Source organism: Pavona decussata, unplaced genomic scaffold (assembly GCF_977016875.1).
Source record: "Pavona decussata unplaced genomic scaffold, jaPavDecu1.1 SCAFFOLD_124, whole genome shotgun sequence".
Lineage (NCBI taxonomy): Eukaryota > Metazoa > Cnidaria > Anthozoa > Scleractinia > Agariciidae > Pavona > Pavona decussata.
Window position 1 is genome coordinate 1,407,127 of NW_028145538.1, and position 20,185 is coordinate 1,427,311.

The window sequence follows — 20,185 nt, forward strand, 5'->3', positions numbered from 1 at the left end:
TCCCTTAGATGACCCTTACCTCTTACAATCGCTTTCACATAAGACGGTTGTAAATCAGTGGCAGCCTTTGCATCACTCAGTGAATCATGGAAGTTACCTGCGTTAAAATCAATGACAAGTGATCTACTGTGCTGACGAGTGTACGACTAACTTCACCACTCTTAATTTCTGTGGTAATACATTAACTTGACAAAATAATGAAAACCTCAAAACTTTTTTCTTACCCAGATTGAAATGAGCTGTTGCCCTGTTGTCATAAAGTTTGGCTTTCAGTTCTTGATCTTTGCAATCGACGTCTATTCCTTTAGTGTAAAGAAGTATGGCATTTCTGAAATCTTTCTTCCTGAATTCATCATTGCCGTCATTCTTGAAGAGCTCTGCTATCGCTAAATTAAATAAAGTCAAAGGCTTTCTTATGAAAGAATTAGATGAAACATCATCCCTTGTCTAAACTTGGAACCTGTTACTTTATGAATAAAGTTTCAAAAAATGACTTTATTAAAACTGATATATGAGTTTTACCAGTAAAGCAGCTTACCCAAGGTTATGAAGAACAGTGACCTAACTAGTATAACAGGAAAATTTTCCGATGAATTTCTCATAGTACTTCCTTTTTACGGCTACGTCGTACTACAGGTCACTAAAAAAGTTCAAATGTTTTCAGAATTGCCTCATTTTCCCTATTCAGCTTGAAAGTAAGGGTCGGTTCTGCCTCCGCTTTGCACGTTCAAGAGCATTAAGGCCATGATAAGAAAACCTGTAGGGTAAATTAAACGTATTTTTTTGGGCGTCCTCCAAATGGGGTGATGACATCATATAACAGCGGGCCAGTAACGTCATTAATTCTTCACATCCTCGATCTTGGATTTCTCGGTTTTTCCAATACTTGGAAAACCGTTTCAAATCTATTCAAGGATAAACCAAACCAATAAGGAAATGCTAAAATTGTATACAAAAGAAACGTTAGAACGATACACTTTTCTGGGTTGGGAGAGACGTCATAAACTGAGTTCACTGTCAATAATAAGAGAGAGAGAGTCACATGTTTTTTAATAAGACGTCAAGCTGACCAGGTGCCGCCCTCCATCTTCTCTCTTCCAAACCATAAATATACTGAACACTCGGCCTAAGAGCTAGTACGTCTCCGATCTATAACTCCTCAATAAAGCTGTCAAAAGCCCTTAGGCCATAAGTGATCATTACTGAAAACTCCTCACCTCTTAAGTTGGCTTCATCATTATTCAGTGTTTCCTCAGTAGCAGTTGTGACGTCATATTCATTTGCATTGTCCTCTTTGCCTCCATCTTGTAGCTTGTTCTGTTCTAGTACAGACCGGCTCCTTAATTTCAATAACTTCTGGTTGTCCTTATCAATCTTATACAAGTCAAGATTTGTAAGACGTAAGTTGTAAAAGTTATCAATGGTCGCCAAAACCGTCAAACAAGACGGTCACAAGGTCAAATGGGTAAGGCGTCTTAATTTCTTATCAGTTTGTTTGCTCTTCCAGAATTTAAGAGAAACAATAGCATTAAAATTGTCATGAAGAATCAAAGAAATCATTTGTTCTGATCAGTGTTGATTTTGTGCACAATAGCAGGAATGAGGGTTCATTAAAGTATTAATCTAAACAATATTTTTCGTTGTAGCTTTTGCAATGAAGGATACTGCCAATCCTCTTTCACACCACGTGATGGCTTCTTCAAATCGTCTCAGCTGAACGCAGGCACTTGCCCCTAAGAAAAAGACAATAATGTAAGCTCATCATAATTTTTTTTCTTGAAAACAGAGTAGATCGTATAATATCACTAGAAGGCTCTTTTAAGGATGGTTCCTACTAATACCGAAGTATTTTTGCGCGGTTTATGGCTATGCAGGAAAAGGAGATCTTAGCAAGGGCTATTGGAATCCAAAAAGAAAATTGGGAGTAACCACGCATTTTTCAAAGATAATCGAGCAACAATTATTCTAAAAAGCCGTAAAATACAAAGCAATGTATGGTGTTTTTTTCCAAATTGAAGCTTTGTTATCTCTGAAAAATGCATGTTTACCCACAATTTTTACTTTGGATACCGAGAGTTCTTGCTGAGTTCTACTTTCTCCGCATAGTTTTAAACCGCGCAAAAATATTCCTGTATTAGTGGGTACCACCCATAGGAAACCCGAGTATCTCGAGATGCGCAGAACGTATGCGCAGTAGCAAAAGTAGGCACCGTCCTTAAGGATACCGAGGCAAGAACGCCTTCGGTTAAGCTTAAGAAATACTACTACAATTTTGTATCTGTCATCTATGTAAACGTTATTATAAACAATGTGATGCCTTACTTAATCCGCCATAAATACAAAGTAGCTTTTCAACGAAGGTAAATATTTAAACGAAACATTTTGAACTTTGTCACTGCAAACAACCACCACCTCGAAAAATGGAGTTGTATTCTTCGGAAATGTTACCTCTCACGATCGCTTTGATAAGCAGTGGCTGGAAACCAGTGGCAAGTTTTGCATCATTTAGTGAATCTTCATAATTTCCTGTAGAGAGAGATAGAAATAGAAAGATAAATAAACGGAGAGGTAGTGTATTAAATAATGAGGTTTCAATTTAAAGGGACAGTATCATGCTATTTTTAGTAACACATTGAAATTCGAAAAGACGTTATTCGGTTAATAGCAGCCAAGATATAAATTTTCATTGAAAGACTATCAGAATGCAAAGAAACTATCCACGGATATTTTCGCCAGCAGATGACCAAAATGAAAAAGGGGTCAAATTTGAAAACGCCGGGCCGACGTTTTGAAGTTTCACTGTCGTAACGCAATAAAAACCGCCGGTTGTGTCATATTTTGGTTCAACCTTTCGTCCTCGAATCACAATTAATTAGCAATTTAGAAATTAATTAACACAGTGTTCAAAATTTAAATGTAGTTAATGTTGGCCAAAAATCATGATATCTCCCGTGATACTGCCCCTTTAAAGAACTCTTTAAATTTGCGGTGTTCACACACCGTAGTTACGTAAAGCCTAAAAAAGTAAGAAATTCTTACCTAAACAGAAATATGCCTCCGCCCTGTTGCTGTACAGTTCGGCCTTCAGTTCTTCATCCTTACAATTCACCTGAATTCCCTCCGTGTAGAAGTGTATGGCGTTGCTGAGATCTTCCCCTTCGTATCTCTCATTACCTTCATTATTGTAAACCTCTGCTATGGCTAAAAATCAAATCAAGTAATTAAAAAGGCTTGGATATTACTCGTATCCCTAAAAATCTAGTTATAAGCCCTTCACTTTAACAAACTTGTAAGAGTTTGGACGGGGTGGGGAATAGGCGGGCTTATAACTGAAGTATATCAGCGGGGCTTGGAACTGGTGATATTGGCACAACCGGGCTATGAAGAAAATAAATGACGGGAGGAGGTTAATGACAGGATTCAAAATACAAGATGTGGTAAAAAAAGATCTACTAAAAAACAGTCATCTTATAATATGTTTCTTCTCACCTCTCAAAGTTTTGTCATCAAAATCCAGTTTTTCTTCACCAACTGGAGTGAAGTCACTCTCACTTGTAACTTTGGTTGGACTCCTCGCCATGAATGCCGGGAGTTTATCCTAGGGATTCAATGTTCGTACGTTCATTTAGTTTTTCAGTCGTTGTTGTTGTATTCAAACGCGAAGCTGAAATGTTCGCACAAAACGAAAAACACCTATTAAGGAAAAATAAACAAATCCAAGATCGCTGAATTCTGGAAATCATGACGTCATCTCGATGTCATGTAAATAACTCATCACTCATTACCTAGTTTCAGACCTCAAAAGGGAAAGCACTGTTCATCCTCCCCGCTCCAATGGCATAGCTTTTATACTCTCGTAGTTATGAGGGGAGAGGGGGAGGAGAATCGGCTTAACTCCCGGCCCAAAGAGGCCAAAAATCCCGGTCTTCAAAGAGTGAAAATAAGCGGCTCATGTCCTCATTCCGGTCTGGCTTATTCGGAAAAATTTGAATACAATGAACGACATTAATACCAACCTGAGAAGTTCAACGTATAGTTACATCATGTGACTTGCCAGGGTGACCGGCTACAAGAGAAGGCGTTGAACGCCAAGATCAGTATGAAATACAAGACAGTTATGCATAAAAGGGACAAAACATTCACACAACCTCAAGGACAAAGCGACTTACACTCTGGGGTAAGTAAGTGGGTTTGTGAAGGATGGAGAGGGAGTTTCTATTCTCGGATAATTTTACATTTGCGACTCAGATAAAGGAGACATTTTTTGGGAACGAAAGGCTAGTTCCACGTTCTTACTTGACGTACTAACACGGTCAGGCGTTCCTACCATGACGTCAGAAGAAAAACGAAAACAGAATAGTTGATCAAAGATCACCGAAGGACGAACAGAACGGCTGGATTCCGTCACGCAATTTGACAATAATAAAAGACGTAAAGGAAAATCATGGTTAACGGGAAATCGAACATTTTTGCTTTTTCCAGATACATTGAAGATTATAAAGGCAAAAAAACTAAGCCGTTTTTAAATATACTTTACTTAAGAAGGAACTTTCTTTCGGTGTATGTCGAGTTCACATATTTCAGAAGAAGTTTGAGTGGCGGCACGGCCGTTTTGTGAAATTTCTACTTCGATAATCCTGCATGGGAATCTTATTAATCTGCCACCCATATTAGTTTCAACCTTTTTAATTCACAGCGTAAGTCGCATGTTAGTCAACAGGCAAAAAGTTCAGAGGCAGAGAGACAAGCCAGCGAATTAATGATCTCAAAAAATTTCAGTGGGAGGGAAAAACTTAACTTGTTCCAAAATCCGTTGTTGGTGTCAGTAATTAAAACAAAACCTAAATCATTTAAGTGGGTAAAATATTCAACTCGGGCCACAAATTTTAAACTAAGCTGCAAGTTAATCTGGGTGGAAATTAAGCGTCAAAGAAAATTCAAGATGCTTAAACATTCTCTCAGTTCCTGTAAAACTTGATGCTGTTGTTCTAAAAGGTAGTAGGAGTTAGTATCATTGATTTGCGTAAGTTTCTCTCATCAACTCAATATACATGCAGAGAGAGTATAAATTTGTTTTAAGTCAAACAAAGGCGGACAGCAATTTTTCTTTTATGGATGATATTTCTTTCATCATTCGGCAATCCACGAAACCAAAGCCGGTGACGTTATTAGTGTATTTTAATAAAAGTGTTAGATTTAGAAACTTACACAATTTGGTGAAATTTCCATCTTGAATTCGAAAGTAAAAAGATCGAGATTGTCTCAACCCTTCTCTAAATAAAGTCTTGCCACATTTAGAGCTATATAATTCACATACAAAGCGTAGTTTTATAGCTGTACTTACTGTATCAATTGCGGTCAAAAGATGATGAGTGTTTTCTTCAACGAACCTGTTATTGAAACGATGGACTGACTTCAACAAATACGGAATTATTCATCCCAAGAAACCAAAATGTTTGTCGTGTGTATGTCTCATGAAAATTGAAAAGCGAAACGTAAAAACCCAGAACGCTTTTTTTTTCAAGAAACTGAATTATTTATCACATTTTTCGACTTCATTTAGGAACAGGCTTAATTTTAAAATAAAAGAAAGAAATTCATGCCACTGAGTTCATGATATCTGAACTTACGGCAGAAGGAAAGGACTTGTCGCATTCGGAAAACCGTTCTTAGTATAACCAAAACAACACCAAACTCATGTGAACGAACACGACATTTAACACGAACTACAAAATTCAAAGAAAAATTTCAAACGGAGCTGCTTTGTTTAGCTGCACGGCTAAGTCTTACTGCAAAAGCATCACAAAAAACTCAAGCTATTTAATTAGACATTACTTTGTAGTAATAATGTGCACTAAGTTTCATTCACTTGTATAATTATGAGTAAGGATATCCTTTCGTTTCTCATCTTGCAAACATTTCCTATCCAGGAATTCATTCTTTTGTTCTTTTGTGCTAAAGGATGTGAAAAAGCTTGCAGCCATCTTGTTTCTAGATGTTATTCGTTGTCCCGAACTCGACCAAAGTTGCTATTCTTGCCTCAGTTACTTTCGAACATAAATTACCGAAATTAGAAATGGCCGTCGATAAAACCCGGAACATGGAACATTCCGGAACATCCCGGAACATTCCGGAACATTCTGGAACATCCCGGAACACGAAAAAAAAATGATAATAATAAAAAAAAAAATAGATAAAAAACAATGAAATAAAATAAAAGTAAAGGAAAAATGAAAAAAAGTGTGTGTTTTTTTTATATAAAATGAAATCACATTGTATCCGAAAGAAATTCATATAAGAAGAAGAAGTACGGAGTAGGTTAAATGGGGTGTTGTAACTGACCACACTGAATGAAGGCGCAATTTGGGTTATGAGGAACTTAGGGAGCGTCCCACTTAAACTTAAATGATTGAAATTAAATGTTGACTTAAAGACGACGTTTGCATACAGAGGGAAATTTCGCAATATATATTATCAGGTAAGGTCTTCATTAGAAGAGATGTTTTAAAGTGTTTAACAATCCTAAAGCTTAACATCTCCGAGTCAGCGCTTTTACATTTAAGGTGGGGATACACCCGAATTTGAGTGAAATTTGAAGAGGTTTTAACAATGGATAGAAGAAAGACGGTGATTTTTGGAACTCTAACAGACAGTTGATACCCACGCAAGAGCACCCCGAGTTTCTAGTGGACTAACTTGGTATCCGTCTATTAATTATTAACTACAAATTCTAATTTTAAAACTTCCCTAAATCTTCAATATTTCTTGTTTCTCTTAATTTTACTACTCTTTTGAGAAAAACTATCTCCTCCCAAATATACCTAAAAATCACCCAAAAATTTACAAAACAACCCAAAACATTGATTTGTGTAATGAGCATAGGGTTTTTGTATTGCTTGAAACGCGAACGAGATATTTCCGTTGAACCGATTTTAAGCGGCGTGAAAACGGCTTTCAGGTAGACCCCCGCCTTAAATTATTCCTACAACGTAATACCTTTGTAATGAAAAACGACCCTCATGGTGAATTGAAAAGAAGATATTTAAACTTTCCATGAATGACGCACATAAAAACAACGTCTTCTATCAATTTGTGATTAACAAGGATAAGTCCTGTTCAAATTTAAGTGCGCTTTTGACCGCGGAAGCCTTTTTTGTGTGAAGTAGTGCATAGATTTTGACCACTTTTTGCTGAATAGGGTGAGGCTGGTCTGGAATTGGATATAATTTTCACGTTGGAAGGCCTAACGAAGTCCTACTCACATGTTTGACATTCATATCGGTCTTTGAACCAATTTAGCTTCTTGTATGTTTGTAGCGGGTTAACGTGATCATTTGGAGAATTTGGATGGTATGCAATTGACAAGAAGGTCGTGTCTGAAATAGGTTAGGAAAAATCACATATTTTGGTGTGGAATTAGGCAAGATCGAGTTTCAAGAAGCGCTCTATCCCCGGTTGCAAGATGTAGGTGTAGCCATAATTATTTGTCAGTAAAAGACGCCTGACCGTCTCTGTGTCTTAACAATAAGCGGACTGTTATTTACGGCTAAAGAAAATACGCTACTTTGGCTGGTTTGGAGCTTCAAAACCCCTTCCATTTACCGGATAATTGGTTTTGAAACAGGGATTTTGCGCAAAACGAAAGGAGAAAATACGATGGAGGCCTGAGCTGAGGGTGTTCTGTGCTCATTCGCGTATTCCAGCTGAGCTTGAAATGATCCATTTCTGGCGCAGCGGACGATAAACACTTTCGCGCAAAATGAAACGAGAAAATACCATGAAGAAACGCCTGAGGGTGTTTCGTGCTCATTCGCGTATTCCAGCCGAGTTGGAAATGATCCATTTCTGGCGCAGCGGACGCTAAACAGGTGCTGCAAATGGCGGGAAAGTACTTGCGCTTCATTCAGTGTGGTCAGTTACAACACCCCATTTATCCTACCGTCCCACCTACTCCATACTTCTTCTTATACGAATTTCCTTCGGATACAATGTAATTTCATTTTATATAAAAAAAACACTTTTTTTCTCATTTTTCCTTAATTTTTATTTTATTTCATTGTTTTTTATCTTAATTTTTTTTATTATTATCATTTTTTTTTCGTGTTCCGGGATGTTCCGGAATGTTCCGGAATGTTCCGGGATGTTCCGGAATGTTCCATGTTCCAGGTTTTATCGACGGCCATTAGAAATTACATAATCGCAAAGAGCTCACCATTAACATCGCGTAGGACTGCAATTCGGCATTTTCACAGGTAATTTTGTCTTTGAGGCTATTTTCAGTTTATTTAGTCTATGATGTTTACTAGAAGGAAGCCGCATGCCCACATCCCATTACTGGCAATAATTAACCCAAGTTGCAACATGCATTCATATCATATTAATAGTAATTAGGTCTTGTGTGAGCTGTTAAAGGCAATTTATAGCAGTTGTGCTTTTAAATTTACGACATTTATTCTGTAAATGTTAGCAGGCTTTACTACGCAGAAGGAAATGTACATTTTTTAGTAGGGAGGGTGGGGTCCACGCAGAGTCTCTCTTAGTGCAATTTAAAGCGACAAAAACAAACGACAAAATTGTTTCTATTTTGAGATTATACTCCCTTGATCAGTTTTTCAACCCAGGGAAAAAAATTCCCCAAATTTATCAGAAGCAAATAAGTTGCACAATTTGGTAAGATTTCCTTCTTCTGTGAGAAATAAAAACATTAAATTTCTCAAGCCGTTTTGTTGTTGTCCTTTTTCTCCTAACAGTCAAATCTTATAAGCCAAACAATCTCCTTTTATAATCGTCCTTCCCGGAGTCTTAAATTGTCTTTACACTGTTTTGCGAGTGAAGACTTTTCCTTGATTTGTTTTAACGCATGTTCTACGGAAAAGAGAATATCAAAATCACGGAACTATATCTTTATTTCAAGAAAGCTAGGGAATCATCTTATCACCTTCTACGACGTCATTGGTCAAAAATATATTGTAACAAGAGTCAGAGGACTCAGATGGAATCTAGGGCGTTGGCTGTGAAATTGACGACTATACTGTGAAAAAAAAAGTTGATGTATGAAGAAATCCTTTTTTTTTTAAGATCGACATTCTATTTTTGGTTTATTCAAAGTCAAAAAGTTCCAACTCAGTTCTCAAGAGAAAACAAAGAAAATCACTATACTGTGTCCGTGGTTTGAATATGTGTTGCTAATTACCATAAAATTTTACCACCTTTTGCCTTGAATTTCTCCAAGAATTACTTACCATGCATTTGAGAAGCTATATCAAACACTCAAAAGTGTGTTCCATCAGATATCCTAACACCTCAAAGTCGTTTAAAAAAACTCGGCTGCGCCTCGTTTTTTCAGCCTACGTCTCAGTGTTTGGATATCTGATGAAACACGCTTTCTCGTTTTTGATATATTACTTTAAAAAGTTTGGGTTATTTGAAAATTATCTGTTTTGCCAAAAAATAAGTGTTGTTGTACCATTCTACTTGGCAGGTAGTTTCATTTAATTTAGGGAAGTTAAACCATTCATTTGCATGCCAACTTCTCACTATTTAACTAAAAACATATAAGTTTGCTTTAAGTAAACCACAGAGCAGTAAAGTTTTTCTTGGAATATACTTCTTCAAGCAGTTTCTAACAAAAGAAAGAAGAGTCCATGAGGTTGCTACTGCATCCAGTTTCAGACAAATTTAACAATTCGCAGAGTCTGGAGGGATTTTCATCTTTGCTCCGAAAACAAAACAAAACGATCGATATTGTCAAACTGCACTGTTCGTCCTCCTCCTTTAAACTGTTAAACTACATACGCCATACGGTCTACATACAAAGCGCACCCGTTTTAGCTATGCTTATCTCAAACTTTAAGAGCCGTCCTCTGTAAATATCGACTATCGTCGTTTGGACGAGAAAAAATGAAATCCCTCAAACTTTCTCAGAAGAATGGTCTATATAAGTGATTCACATAAATATAACTTTCAGCTCAGTTCGATTCGTATTTTAGCTGTACTAGGACCATCTTGGTTTTGCCGCCCTGAGAGGGCTTTCAGCGGCCATTTTAGGCCACACTTTTAAAAATTTGCCTTACAAAGAAAGCGTTACAAATCCGAACAAAATCTCATTATTCGAAGCAAGCAAATGTTTGTTGTTGTGTTGAGAAGCTTTTTTGGGAATTTGATCGAAATCTGATTTTTTTTACAAAATTTTTAATTTCTTCCCTATTGAACTACTCTTCAAGTGCCCAAAAAATGGCCGAGTTTAAAGGAAAATATCGCTAAAGATACATTAATTGGCATCCTAAAACAGCATCCCGGTTAAAGAGCAATGTCTCGTCTGTAAGAATATGCAATAAAATTTTTGGGTAGTTCAAAAGAGAAAATTATAGAAGAAGAAGTTTTAACTGTACTTTTGTCAATAAAGACCGCCTTCCTAATTAGCATAACAACATGAAAATAACGATTTACTAAGAAAATAATGATAAATTCCACTTACCTCGTGAAATATCGAGAACTGGATATTTCAAAATATATCAATTTATAGTTTCAGTTGGATACAGCCGCATTTTCGATGATTTGTTGTGCGAAATCACTGTAATACACCGCAGCCGTTAAACTGAGTTGAATTCTTCAAAGTCCGTCAGGACAACCATCGGCCGAAAAAATTGCCTTCCGCCCCATAAGCTGCCGTGTGCAAGGTGTCAAATATTTCTTTGTTATCCTTAATGACGAAAACTTCTTTCAGCAACCATTTAAATCCTGCTTTGAACTGGAGATTCTCGTCAAGAAATCGTTTATGTTCCGTTGACCTTCCGCCGTGATTAAACAATGAGATTGCGTTACAGAAACGCGCGCACATCCAGACGGGCTGGGGTGGGGGTGGGAAGGAAATGAAAATGGAACAGCTCCTAAATTAAAAAAAAAGGGCCATTCAAGATTACAGTCAAAGCTATTTTATGCATTTCAGGTACTAAATAGGAAACTGCTGTCCTAGAATAATGTGGAATATGATAAGCCCTTGTGCTGTATTTCTTAGGTTGGGGCGTGGGAGGGGGGGGGGGATGGCAAGTAAAACACTAATTTACAGCATCAGTCGATCCCATTCCGGGTACTAAATAGGAAACTGCTGTCCCAGAATAATGCGGAATATAGTAAGCCCTTGTGCTCTATTTCTTTGGTTGGGGCGTGGGAGGGGGGGGGGGGGGGGGCTTGGCAAGTAGAACACTAATTTACAACATCAGTTGATCGTTGCTGTTCATACATGTTCACAACTGTCCCAAGCTCACTGACAGCTATATATTTGTAATATTAGGTAACAGTGAAAAAGTTATAATCACCGGCACGTAAAATTAATATGAGGGTTTGTATGGGAATACATACAAATTAACAGCTCACATAGAATTCCGATAAAAAGCGACTTAGTTACTTACTTGTTTTTATTTTATTTATTTTTTTTTTGCGTGTGTGTGTGTGTGTGTGTGTGTGTATTACAGTTGCCTGTTTGTGTTTTGGAACGTTGTCATAGCGTTCACCATTACGTGGACTTGGAGCCAGAAAAACTACTAAATCTGAACATCGTTGGAAATGCTATCAAACGTTACGAAGGGCAACCGACTGACAAATAGGGCACAACAGCTAATAGTAAGTGGAATTTATTGAGAGTGGCAAAGGGTTTTTTTGCGACGCCTGATGGCCCATAAAAAAGCAGCGTGACGGGTGATGGAACTAGTCTGAAATGTCAGCCGTCTCCTCCCCCTAACCCTGTAGGTTAGGGGGAGGAGACGGCTGACATTTCAGACTAGTGATGGAACCCGTGCGTGAATACATTAGTGCAAATTTTTTGTATACACTGTATGGGCGTCAATGAAATTCGCACTTTCCCGCGGTCTCCTAGCACGTGATTAATATATGCCTCAGACCAAATATTTCATAAGGAAGAATTTATGAGATTCAAATACGTGTTTTTCAAAAGCATTAGTTTAGAGAGTACGACCTAATGGGACAGTTTGCTTCTTACAAAGTTACACGCTTTTCATTCCGCAAATGCTTCTATTTTAAGCGTCTTCGTGTGAAAATGTGTAATGAAGTGTAATTGCAGGTGATAACTTGTGATTCGAAATGGAATGGAAACCAGGTTGTGAATTTCGTGGGGGAGTTCAAAATAAATGTATTCGTTTCAAGGAATGAATACTTATGATTTGTAGTTTGGTGTTTCTTGAGAGAAAACTGCTAAAATAAAATTATATCAAAATACCCTGCCCAAACGTGCAGTGCTTTTAAATGGACGCTTACGTCCCCTCGGCAGTCACTCAGTAGGACACACTGCACATTTTTAGCGTTTTGGGCACTGGATCCGCAGGTACCTCCAACAAACGACGAGTACCCACAGGTGGCCATGACCAGGAATTTTCCATGGACCAATTAAAAGTGCGGCTACTAAGCCATTCGCTTTACGCGTGTCACGAAAAGAATGTATATATTAAAACTGGAAACAATACGTTTTGATTGCCACATTATATTTCTATGGTTCTCTTTTGCGACCCAAACGACTTAAAATATTAAACAACGCAGACGTCCTTAGGGGTTCGTCACGCGTTTCCTCCCCCACGAAATAAAATGAAAAATAGCCACACCTATGAAATTTAATTTGATGTAGTCATTATATAAATCAACTTAACGATCGACTTCGCGTTTACGCAGGGCAATTTGATCACAGTGAGAGAGGGAAAGAAAACATGAAACAAATTGTCGACGAAAGTTCCAGAAGTCCATTTTTGCCCCTAGATCTACCACAAAATATTTGATTTCGCTGGAAAAGGTACCCATCTAAATAAGAGACCGTGACTTTACAGAGGGTACTTCCTACTACGACAGAAACCAGAAAAAAAAATATAACCTACACAAATTTCTCAACGTTCCCCAAAGTCACTAGTCATGTTCCATTATTCCAAGATAGGTGTTTAATTTATAACCCCGAATAGGCGAAGAATGGCTAACACTTTCGCAGCATCTTACAAGCTTAAGTCCGTGACATTTTTATTTCCTCCCCACCTCAACCCCACCCGGATGTGCGCGCGTTTCTTTAACGTAATCTCATTGTTTAATCATCAACATCATGTATGAAACCTAAACAGAAGAGCAACGATCGACTGATGCTGTAAATTAGTGTTTTACTTGCCATCCCCCCCCCCCCCTCCCACGCCCCAACCTAAAAAATACAGCACAAGGGCTTATCATATTCCACATTATTCTAGGACAGCAGTTTCCTATTTACTACCCGAAATGCATAAAATAGCTTTGACAGTAATCTTGAATGGCCCTTTTTTTTAAAATTTGGGAGTATTTCCATGTTTGTTTCCTCACCACCCCCACCCCAAACCATCTGGATATGTGCGCGTTTCTGTAACGCAATCTCATTGTTTAATCACGGCGGAAGGTCAACGGAACATAAACGATTTCTTGACGAGAATCTCCAGTTCAAAGCAGGATTTAAATGGTTGCTGAAAGAAGTTTTCGTCATTAAGGATAACAAAGAAATATTTGACACCTTGCACACGGCAGCTTATGGGGCGGAAGGCAATTTTTTCGGCCGATGGTTGTCCTGACGGACTTTGAAGAATTCAACTCAGTTTAACGGCTGCGGTGTATTACAGTGATTTCGCACAACAAATCATCGAAAATGCGGCTGTATCCAACTGAAACTATAAATTGATATATTTTGAAATATCCAGTTCTCGATATTTCACGAGGTAAGTGGAATTTATCATTATTTTCTTAGTAAATCGTTATTTTCATGTTGTTATGCTAATTAGGAAGGCGGTCTTTATTGACAAAAGTACAGTTAAAACTTCTTCTTCTATAATTTTCTCTTTTGAACTGCCCAAAAATTTTATTGCATATTCTTACAGACGAGACATTGCTCTTTAACCGGGATGCTGTTTTAGGATGCCAACTAATGTATCTTTAGCGATATTTTCCTTTAAACTCGGCCATTTTTTGGGCACTTGAAGAGTAGTTCAATAGGGAAGAAATTAAAAATTTTGTAAAAAAAATCAGATTTCGATCAAATTCCCAAAAAAGCTTCTCAACACAACAACAAACATTTGCTTGCTTCGAATAATGAGATTTTGTTCGGATTTGTAACGCTTTCTTTGTAAGGCAAATTTTTAAAAGTGTGGCCTAAAATGGCCGCTGAAAGCCCTCTCAGGGCGGCAAAACCAAGATGGTCCTAGTACAGCTAAAATACGAATCGAACTGAGCTGAAAGTTATATTTATGTGAAAAACTTACATAGACCATTCTTCTGAGAAAGTTTGAGGGATTTCATTTTTTCTCGTCCAAACGACGATAGTCGATATTTACAGAGGACGGCTCTTAAGTAGCTTGACAATGTGTTGCGGATCAGTTATCAGGAGTCATTTGATTCGACAAATCTCACTTCAAAAATAAGGAAATATATTTTCATTCAAAGAAACCGAAATCAGTAGATCACGTTTTACGATGTGTCATCCGTGAAAAAAACGTAACGTGCGTCACGAAGACACAGATTGAAAGTTAGGAAATTGCTTGATTAAATGTCTGACTGAGTTCTACCCAAGCTACAAAATGTAGTGCTGCAGTTTAGTTTGAAGAAACCCGAATGGAACATTTATCCCGACAAAAAACATGCTGAAAAGCCGCGTGTACTTGTAATCCATGAATTTCAACCGTAGATAACCTACTTAGGTGCCCAAAATCTTTTGGGCTTTTAATGACATTTTTTTGCGTATTTCTTGTTTGAATTGTAAATTCTTCGTTAGAATTTCTAATCAGGGAAACAAGAGTCCATGAAGTTACTAATCTTAATCTAAATTTATAAATAGTTGGCAAACACGCAAATTGCATTCAGTTTCGGGTAAAATAACATTTGCGCAGAATTCGATAAGACTTCCATCTTCGGTACAAAACTCTCAAACGTAAATACATGTAAAGTGTTTTGACTCTTTTATATACTGCTTAAAGTAAAAGCCACGCAATCACAGAGTTTCAGTTCTTGTAATTATCTCACCATCATGCTTTAGAACGGTACAACCTGAAAATCAGTAACTTTCCCTGAAAAAGTGTCATCTTCCATGCAAGAAACTGAAAACAGTCAGTCATGTTTTCTACCTCATGCGTCAGAATTATTTATTTTGCGATTAATAATTTTGAATCAAACAAACCTCGAGAAATAGGTTGGAAAACGAGGCGCAGCCGAGTCTTTTTTTAACCAACTTCGAGGTGTTCGGAAATAGGTGGAAAACCTCTCTCGAGTGTTTGATATAGCTTCTCAAACTATTGATAATTCTTGGAGAAATTCAAGGCAAACGGTTCACAAAATTTTATAATAATTAAGATCACATTTCTAAACCTCCTTCAGGGTGATGATTTGGCTTGTTTTTGGCTTGATGAGTTATTAATGAGTTTGAGAAAGTTTGTTTCTCGAGCGCAGATGAAGATCCGCGGAAAGTAGCAGGAAAAGGAACTGTTTAGTTAACCGACTCAACCTTCCACATTATACTGATCAGTACTAGCTAAAATTAATATTTTGATGAAAAATACAATGTCTCTTGACAATACTGCCTGCTCGTACAATTTCCTTTTATATCGATAAATTCTACCAATTGTTAATGTTACAAATGTACGTGGAACGACCTACATTTATTCAAATTATAAAGTACCCTCAACTATTGAATCAATCTACTTTATCTCCCTTTTATCCGTAACCAGTAAGACAAAAGAGAAACACAGAAACTAGATTAAAGATCCGTACACTGCAAACCTTACCGCTCAAAGTTTTTGTAACTGCGTTGTTCCTTTTTTTTTTTCTCTAAATATTTAAAATACGTAAGATATACAGTCCACACACGGTATATGGTTTTATAGTTATTCTTACCTCAAAATATTGTTGTCTTGACACTGTAAGGTGGACTGATAACTTTGAAAAGCGAACTTGAATAACACGGAACTGTGTTTGTGGTCATTTGTATGTTCTTCCTAAAAAACCGAAATCGGTTTGTCACATGTTACAATGTGATGGCTCTAAAATTAATTCTAACAAGCGTCACGAGAGGCAGAGATGGAAACTTGGGGCGTTGGCTGAGTAAAATTCCCTGTTAACAGTGAATTGCTGCCCAACCCAAAACTAAACCATAGGTTCGTAATGCGTGCAGAACAAATGACGTTCTGACAAGGGTCACGTGAGTAGTGTCTTGTAGTATCGACAAATAAGCAACTGATAAAGTAGTGATATCGATATGTTTTCAGTATTGGTTACTTTATCGTGGCCAAAATAAACAGTTAATAATTTTCTTATCTTTAAAAACTTAATTTAATTTGGCCTGCTGCAAGATGCGAACAACGCCCACCTTTAATTTCACGTCCCGAAGTATCATTTTCGTCTAAAATTTGCCTCATTAATACGACCGCTTGAAATGGTGGCTTAAGCGAATAAAGCAAACACAAATTTAGCTTGCGTTGGAAGAGGTAAAATGGAAAAATAAGAGGGAATTAGACGCGTACGTGAAGTGTGTGGGGAGCGCCAGGAAGGGGAAGGAAGAAGGAATCAGAAGCGCACGTGAGTGCGTGGGGAACTCGTGAAACACGAACAATTCCCCTCTACCCTCCCCCTTTCTAGCGCTTGCCGCGTAAGCTAACAAAAACTTGTTTTTTCTCTTTCGGTTTCCTTCGCTTTTGAGATAAGAACAAGATATGGGGAATCGGACATTACAGCCCTGTGATCTGGAATCAACGGTCATGGATCAGGTTCAATAACAGTTTCTAGAGGGAAACAGGGATCGGATCACTGTTGTTTGACTGATCTTGCTTTTCTTCTTTTGGCTCGTCACGCATTAACTGGATCGATCGCGCTCGGGTTTTTTGTGTTTCCTGTCCACGGACCTAATGTGTCTCACAAAATCGTCAAACGAGCGAGTGAAATAAAAACAAATGATGCAAAAAAAAAAAAAAAAAGAGCTACGCTGATTTTTACAGTCATCTGTTTTTCTCTGTCTCTCTCTTGCTTGTTCTTTATCTCTATGCAAGATCTGCATGACTCTCGAATACCATGAAAAAAATTCTAAGTTCATCCTCTCTGTTAACCCCCTGTCTTGGAAGCCCCCATTTGGAGGTTAGATTTTTAAAAACTGGGACTTCAAAATATAAACTCACATTACTTGAACCACTTAGCGCGGTTGCTACAACTCGTTCAACGCGTGACGCAACCTCGAACTATCCCGGAACTGGATGGCACTAACAGCGTTCAAGTATAGGACGAAAATGAAAAATCTAACTTCATGTGCTCACGCTCTCCACATGACGTTCAATTTGGTCATTTCGCTTGCTGTTTTGTTTGGGACGGGCGGGAAAATGTACCAAAATTTATAATGAATGTGTAGTGCTATTGTTCCTTTTGTTGTGTGACGTTCTCGTTGTCCGTTGCAGTTATAGCTGTTAAACGGTCCACAATATCTGTCGCTCTCCCGCCTTCAGATTTTATGCACCAATTTAAATCATACTATTGGGTTTGGCAACATTTGCAAAACACAAGAGAGGGATATTTCAAAGATCTCCTCGCAGTGTCGGAGATTTACCAGAGAGATGAACCCGGGACTAAACGAAACGGTTCAGGTTGAAATATTGGAAATCGGATTGTGCCAATTTTCACGATGCAAGAATTGTACTGGAGAGATCTGACCTGCTCAACTACCTTATAATTTTAGGTAAAATTTATTTGTGGAATTGCCGCAAAAATAACCAAATCCCTCTCTTTTTGCCTTTCGAAGATGTAGTCAAGAGAAAGTATGAAATTGAAAAGCTTATAGCCTCTCAAAGCAATTTAAGTTTAAAACATTTTCAGGCAAAATGGAACCCTGTTCAAAATATCAATCCTAATTATTTTGTAAAGGAGTAAGTGCCGCCTGTTCTTTTGTTCTTTTGTCTATTAAATGAAATTATGTAAATTATGTAAATTTATAGGTATGTTTTTGATAATTTAAATCCCTGTATTGTAACTGTATATAAAGTATCTTGTAAATACCTAAAGTAATTGTGTAATTAGAGTACAATGTAGCGTGAGATTTGTATTTTCAGTTGTGTAGGCAGAGTATCTGTAGTATTTGTAGTGTTTGTTACTGTAGTGTCTGTAATTGTAAAAAAGAGTGACATTAAATAAATAAAAACAAATTAATAAATAAAAGAAAATTCACGATACAAGAATTGTACCGGATTAGAACTGACCATGAGTCTGCTATTTGCGTTGCACATTGGGGAGATTTTAATGACGTTTTTAAATTTACTTCTCTATATATTAAACTGAGGACTAAGTAATACATTATTCAGAATTGCAACATAAGAAACAATCATGATTTTGAAAGCCTGTTGCTCTTTTCTCGTGTCGTACTTCCTTATTTCTTATTTTTATTTCTTTTACAAACACTGTTGTTATTCAGTCATTTCCTTAAAACCAACTGTTAACAGTAACTTTGACCAGAGTCGCTGAGTTTCAACCGCGAGGTATTCTCACACCACAGAATAGTATGTGGCCTAACATGTTAGTTTGTGTGAAGAATACAAATTTTATTGCGGGTTCCTGGTGATTATTTCTTGTAGACTTAGTAATTGCTGTGAGGTGGGTCGTGTTTTCAAGTTGCGGTCAACGTTCTACTAATAAAATATACGTTAAATGTTCATCGCAGGTTGTTGGTCTTTTCCCCCAGTAAGTCAACTCAGTTGTTACGCTTTCTTTCTATTGAGTGGTCGTTCCTCTTTAAAAGCATCCCAAGAAAGCGCTCCCCATAGAAAACACTCATTGGAGAAAAAGACCACAAGCTGCAACGAAAACTCAGTGTCAGAACAAGGCGGAGTTTCTAAGCCTGGTTATTCTATCACTTGAGTTTTTGTCGCAGCCTAGCGGTCTTTTTCTCAAATCAGTGATTTCTGTGGTCAGCGTTCTCTCGGTCAATACAGTTGTTGATTCATTTGCATTTGATTGACCATGAACGAGAGGCTTAATCATGAATGTGCTTCCGGTAGTCATACAGCCGTAGTACTTCATTACTGGCCGTTGATGGCCTTCCTGCGAGAGTATCGCCCATTCGGCTGTTCTACTGAAAACGAAGAAAAATAATAGGGGACGGCCCTAGGTAGCAATAATTACGATCTAGAGAATGTATGGTGAGCCAAGTATGGCGGAGAATCTGTCACAATGTTGGGCGGTTTATTACGACAGTATTCAACATTGAATGCATCAAGTTCTTCGCCTCTGTTAGAAGAAATTGACAAAAGGTAGCCAATTTAAATCCGATCTAATTGTTCAGTATCGATGTTTTCACTAACGTAGATATGAACGAACTACGTAATTTAATTTAAAGCTTTAGGTTACATATGCGAGAATGAGGGCGAGAGCTCCTTATGCCGGATCCTCATGTACCTTCCCTTCCAATTTGTTCTTCAGTATCTGTAGTTTGTGGCTTTTTCCAGGCGTTCAGCTAGTTAAGTATACGGAAAGGACAAAACAATCCTAATCCCTGCCAAAATTAAAGGCATTTGGGTCTTTGCTGTTCAAATTTTCGCAATTTTTGTAATTTTAGTTGCCATCCGTAAAAATACATCCTGCCAAAGTAGCCCAATTTTGATATATTAAAATTTAGCCTAAAACACTTAAACCATCACTGCGAGATTTTGGGGAATAAACTCTACAATTTATTCCCGGAGCCTCCAATTAATGTTATTATTTCAGGCTGAATTTTAATATATCGAAATTGGGCTATTGTATACCGGCAGAAATGTAGCTCTGGCCATGTTAACTCTCTAGCAATAAGCAAACTTCAAAACAAGTCTTAAACCATTGGAATTGGTTAAACAACCAGTACTTATAAGGTGGCAGACTTACCTGTTTAAACTCCTCAGCAGACTTTTCTTGGAGAAATTTGATTGCCACCTGGAGTAGACTGGAAACTAAAAATCAGTGCAAGATACTTCTGGTGCGGATAAATCTTCAGCTATTTCAATGGAGTGTGTCCACCACAACCCTCTTCGGGGCTTGCATGCTAAAAGAGAATATCGCGTATAAATTCGCCGGGTAGCGAAAAAGCTTCTTTGAAGAAAACATTCGGCAAATTTGCGTCTAACTTTCCTGGTTGGTAAATGATTGCATGGTCTTTGTTTTCCCTGTTTTCTCAGTTTGT

General features: G+C 37.6%; 1 protein-coding gene across 6 annotated transcripts in view; it reads right to left on the reverse strand.

Moving 5' to 3' along the window:
- LOC146469385 (uncharacterized) overlaps positions 1-20,185 on the reverse strand; it is a 136,148-nt gene that overhangs the window by 87,070 nt on the left and 28,893 nt on the right. For 3 of the 6 annotated variants that reach the window (XR_014867237.1, XM_085123425.1, XM_085123424.1), the window contains exons 1-7: positions 3,490-3,651; positions 3,040-3,201; positions 2,449-2,526; positions 1,666-1,733; positions 1,218-1,374; positions 225-386; positions 20-97 (exon numbers count right to left, since the gene is read on the reverse strand). Coding sequence is in view for 5 of the 6 variants with exons in the window: in XM_085123425.1 (XP_084979551.1) it covers positions 20-97; positions 225-386; positions 1,218-1,374; positions 1,666-1,733; positions 2,449-2,526; positions 3,040-3,201; positions 3,490-3,580 (796 nt within the window). In the remaining variant the exon portion in view is untranslated. Of the gene's footprint in view, positions 1-19; positions 98-224; positions 387-1,217; positions 1,375-1,665; positions 1,734-2,448; positions 2,527-3,039; positions 3,202-3,489; positions 3,652-4,016; positions 4,067-15,894; positions 15,952-20,185 lie in introns of those variants that run through there. The other 3 variants (XM_085123423.1, XM_085123422.1, XM_085123426.1) reach the window with 3 other exon arrangements.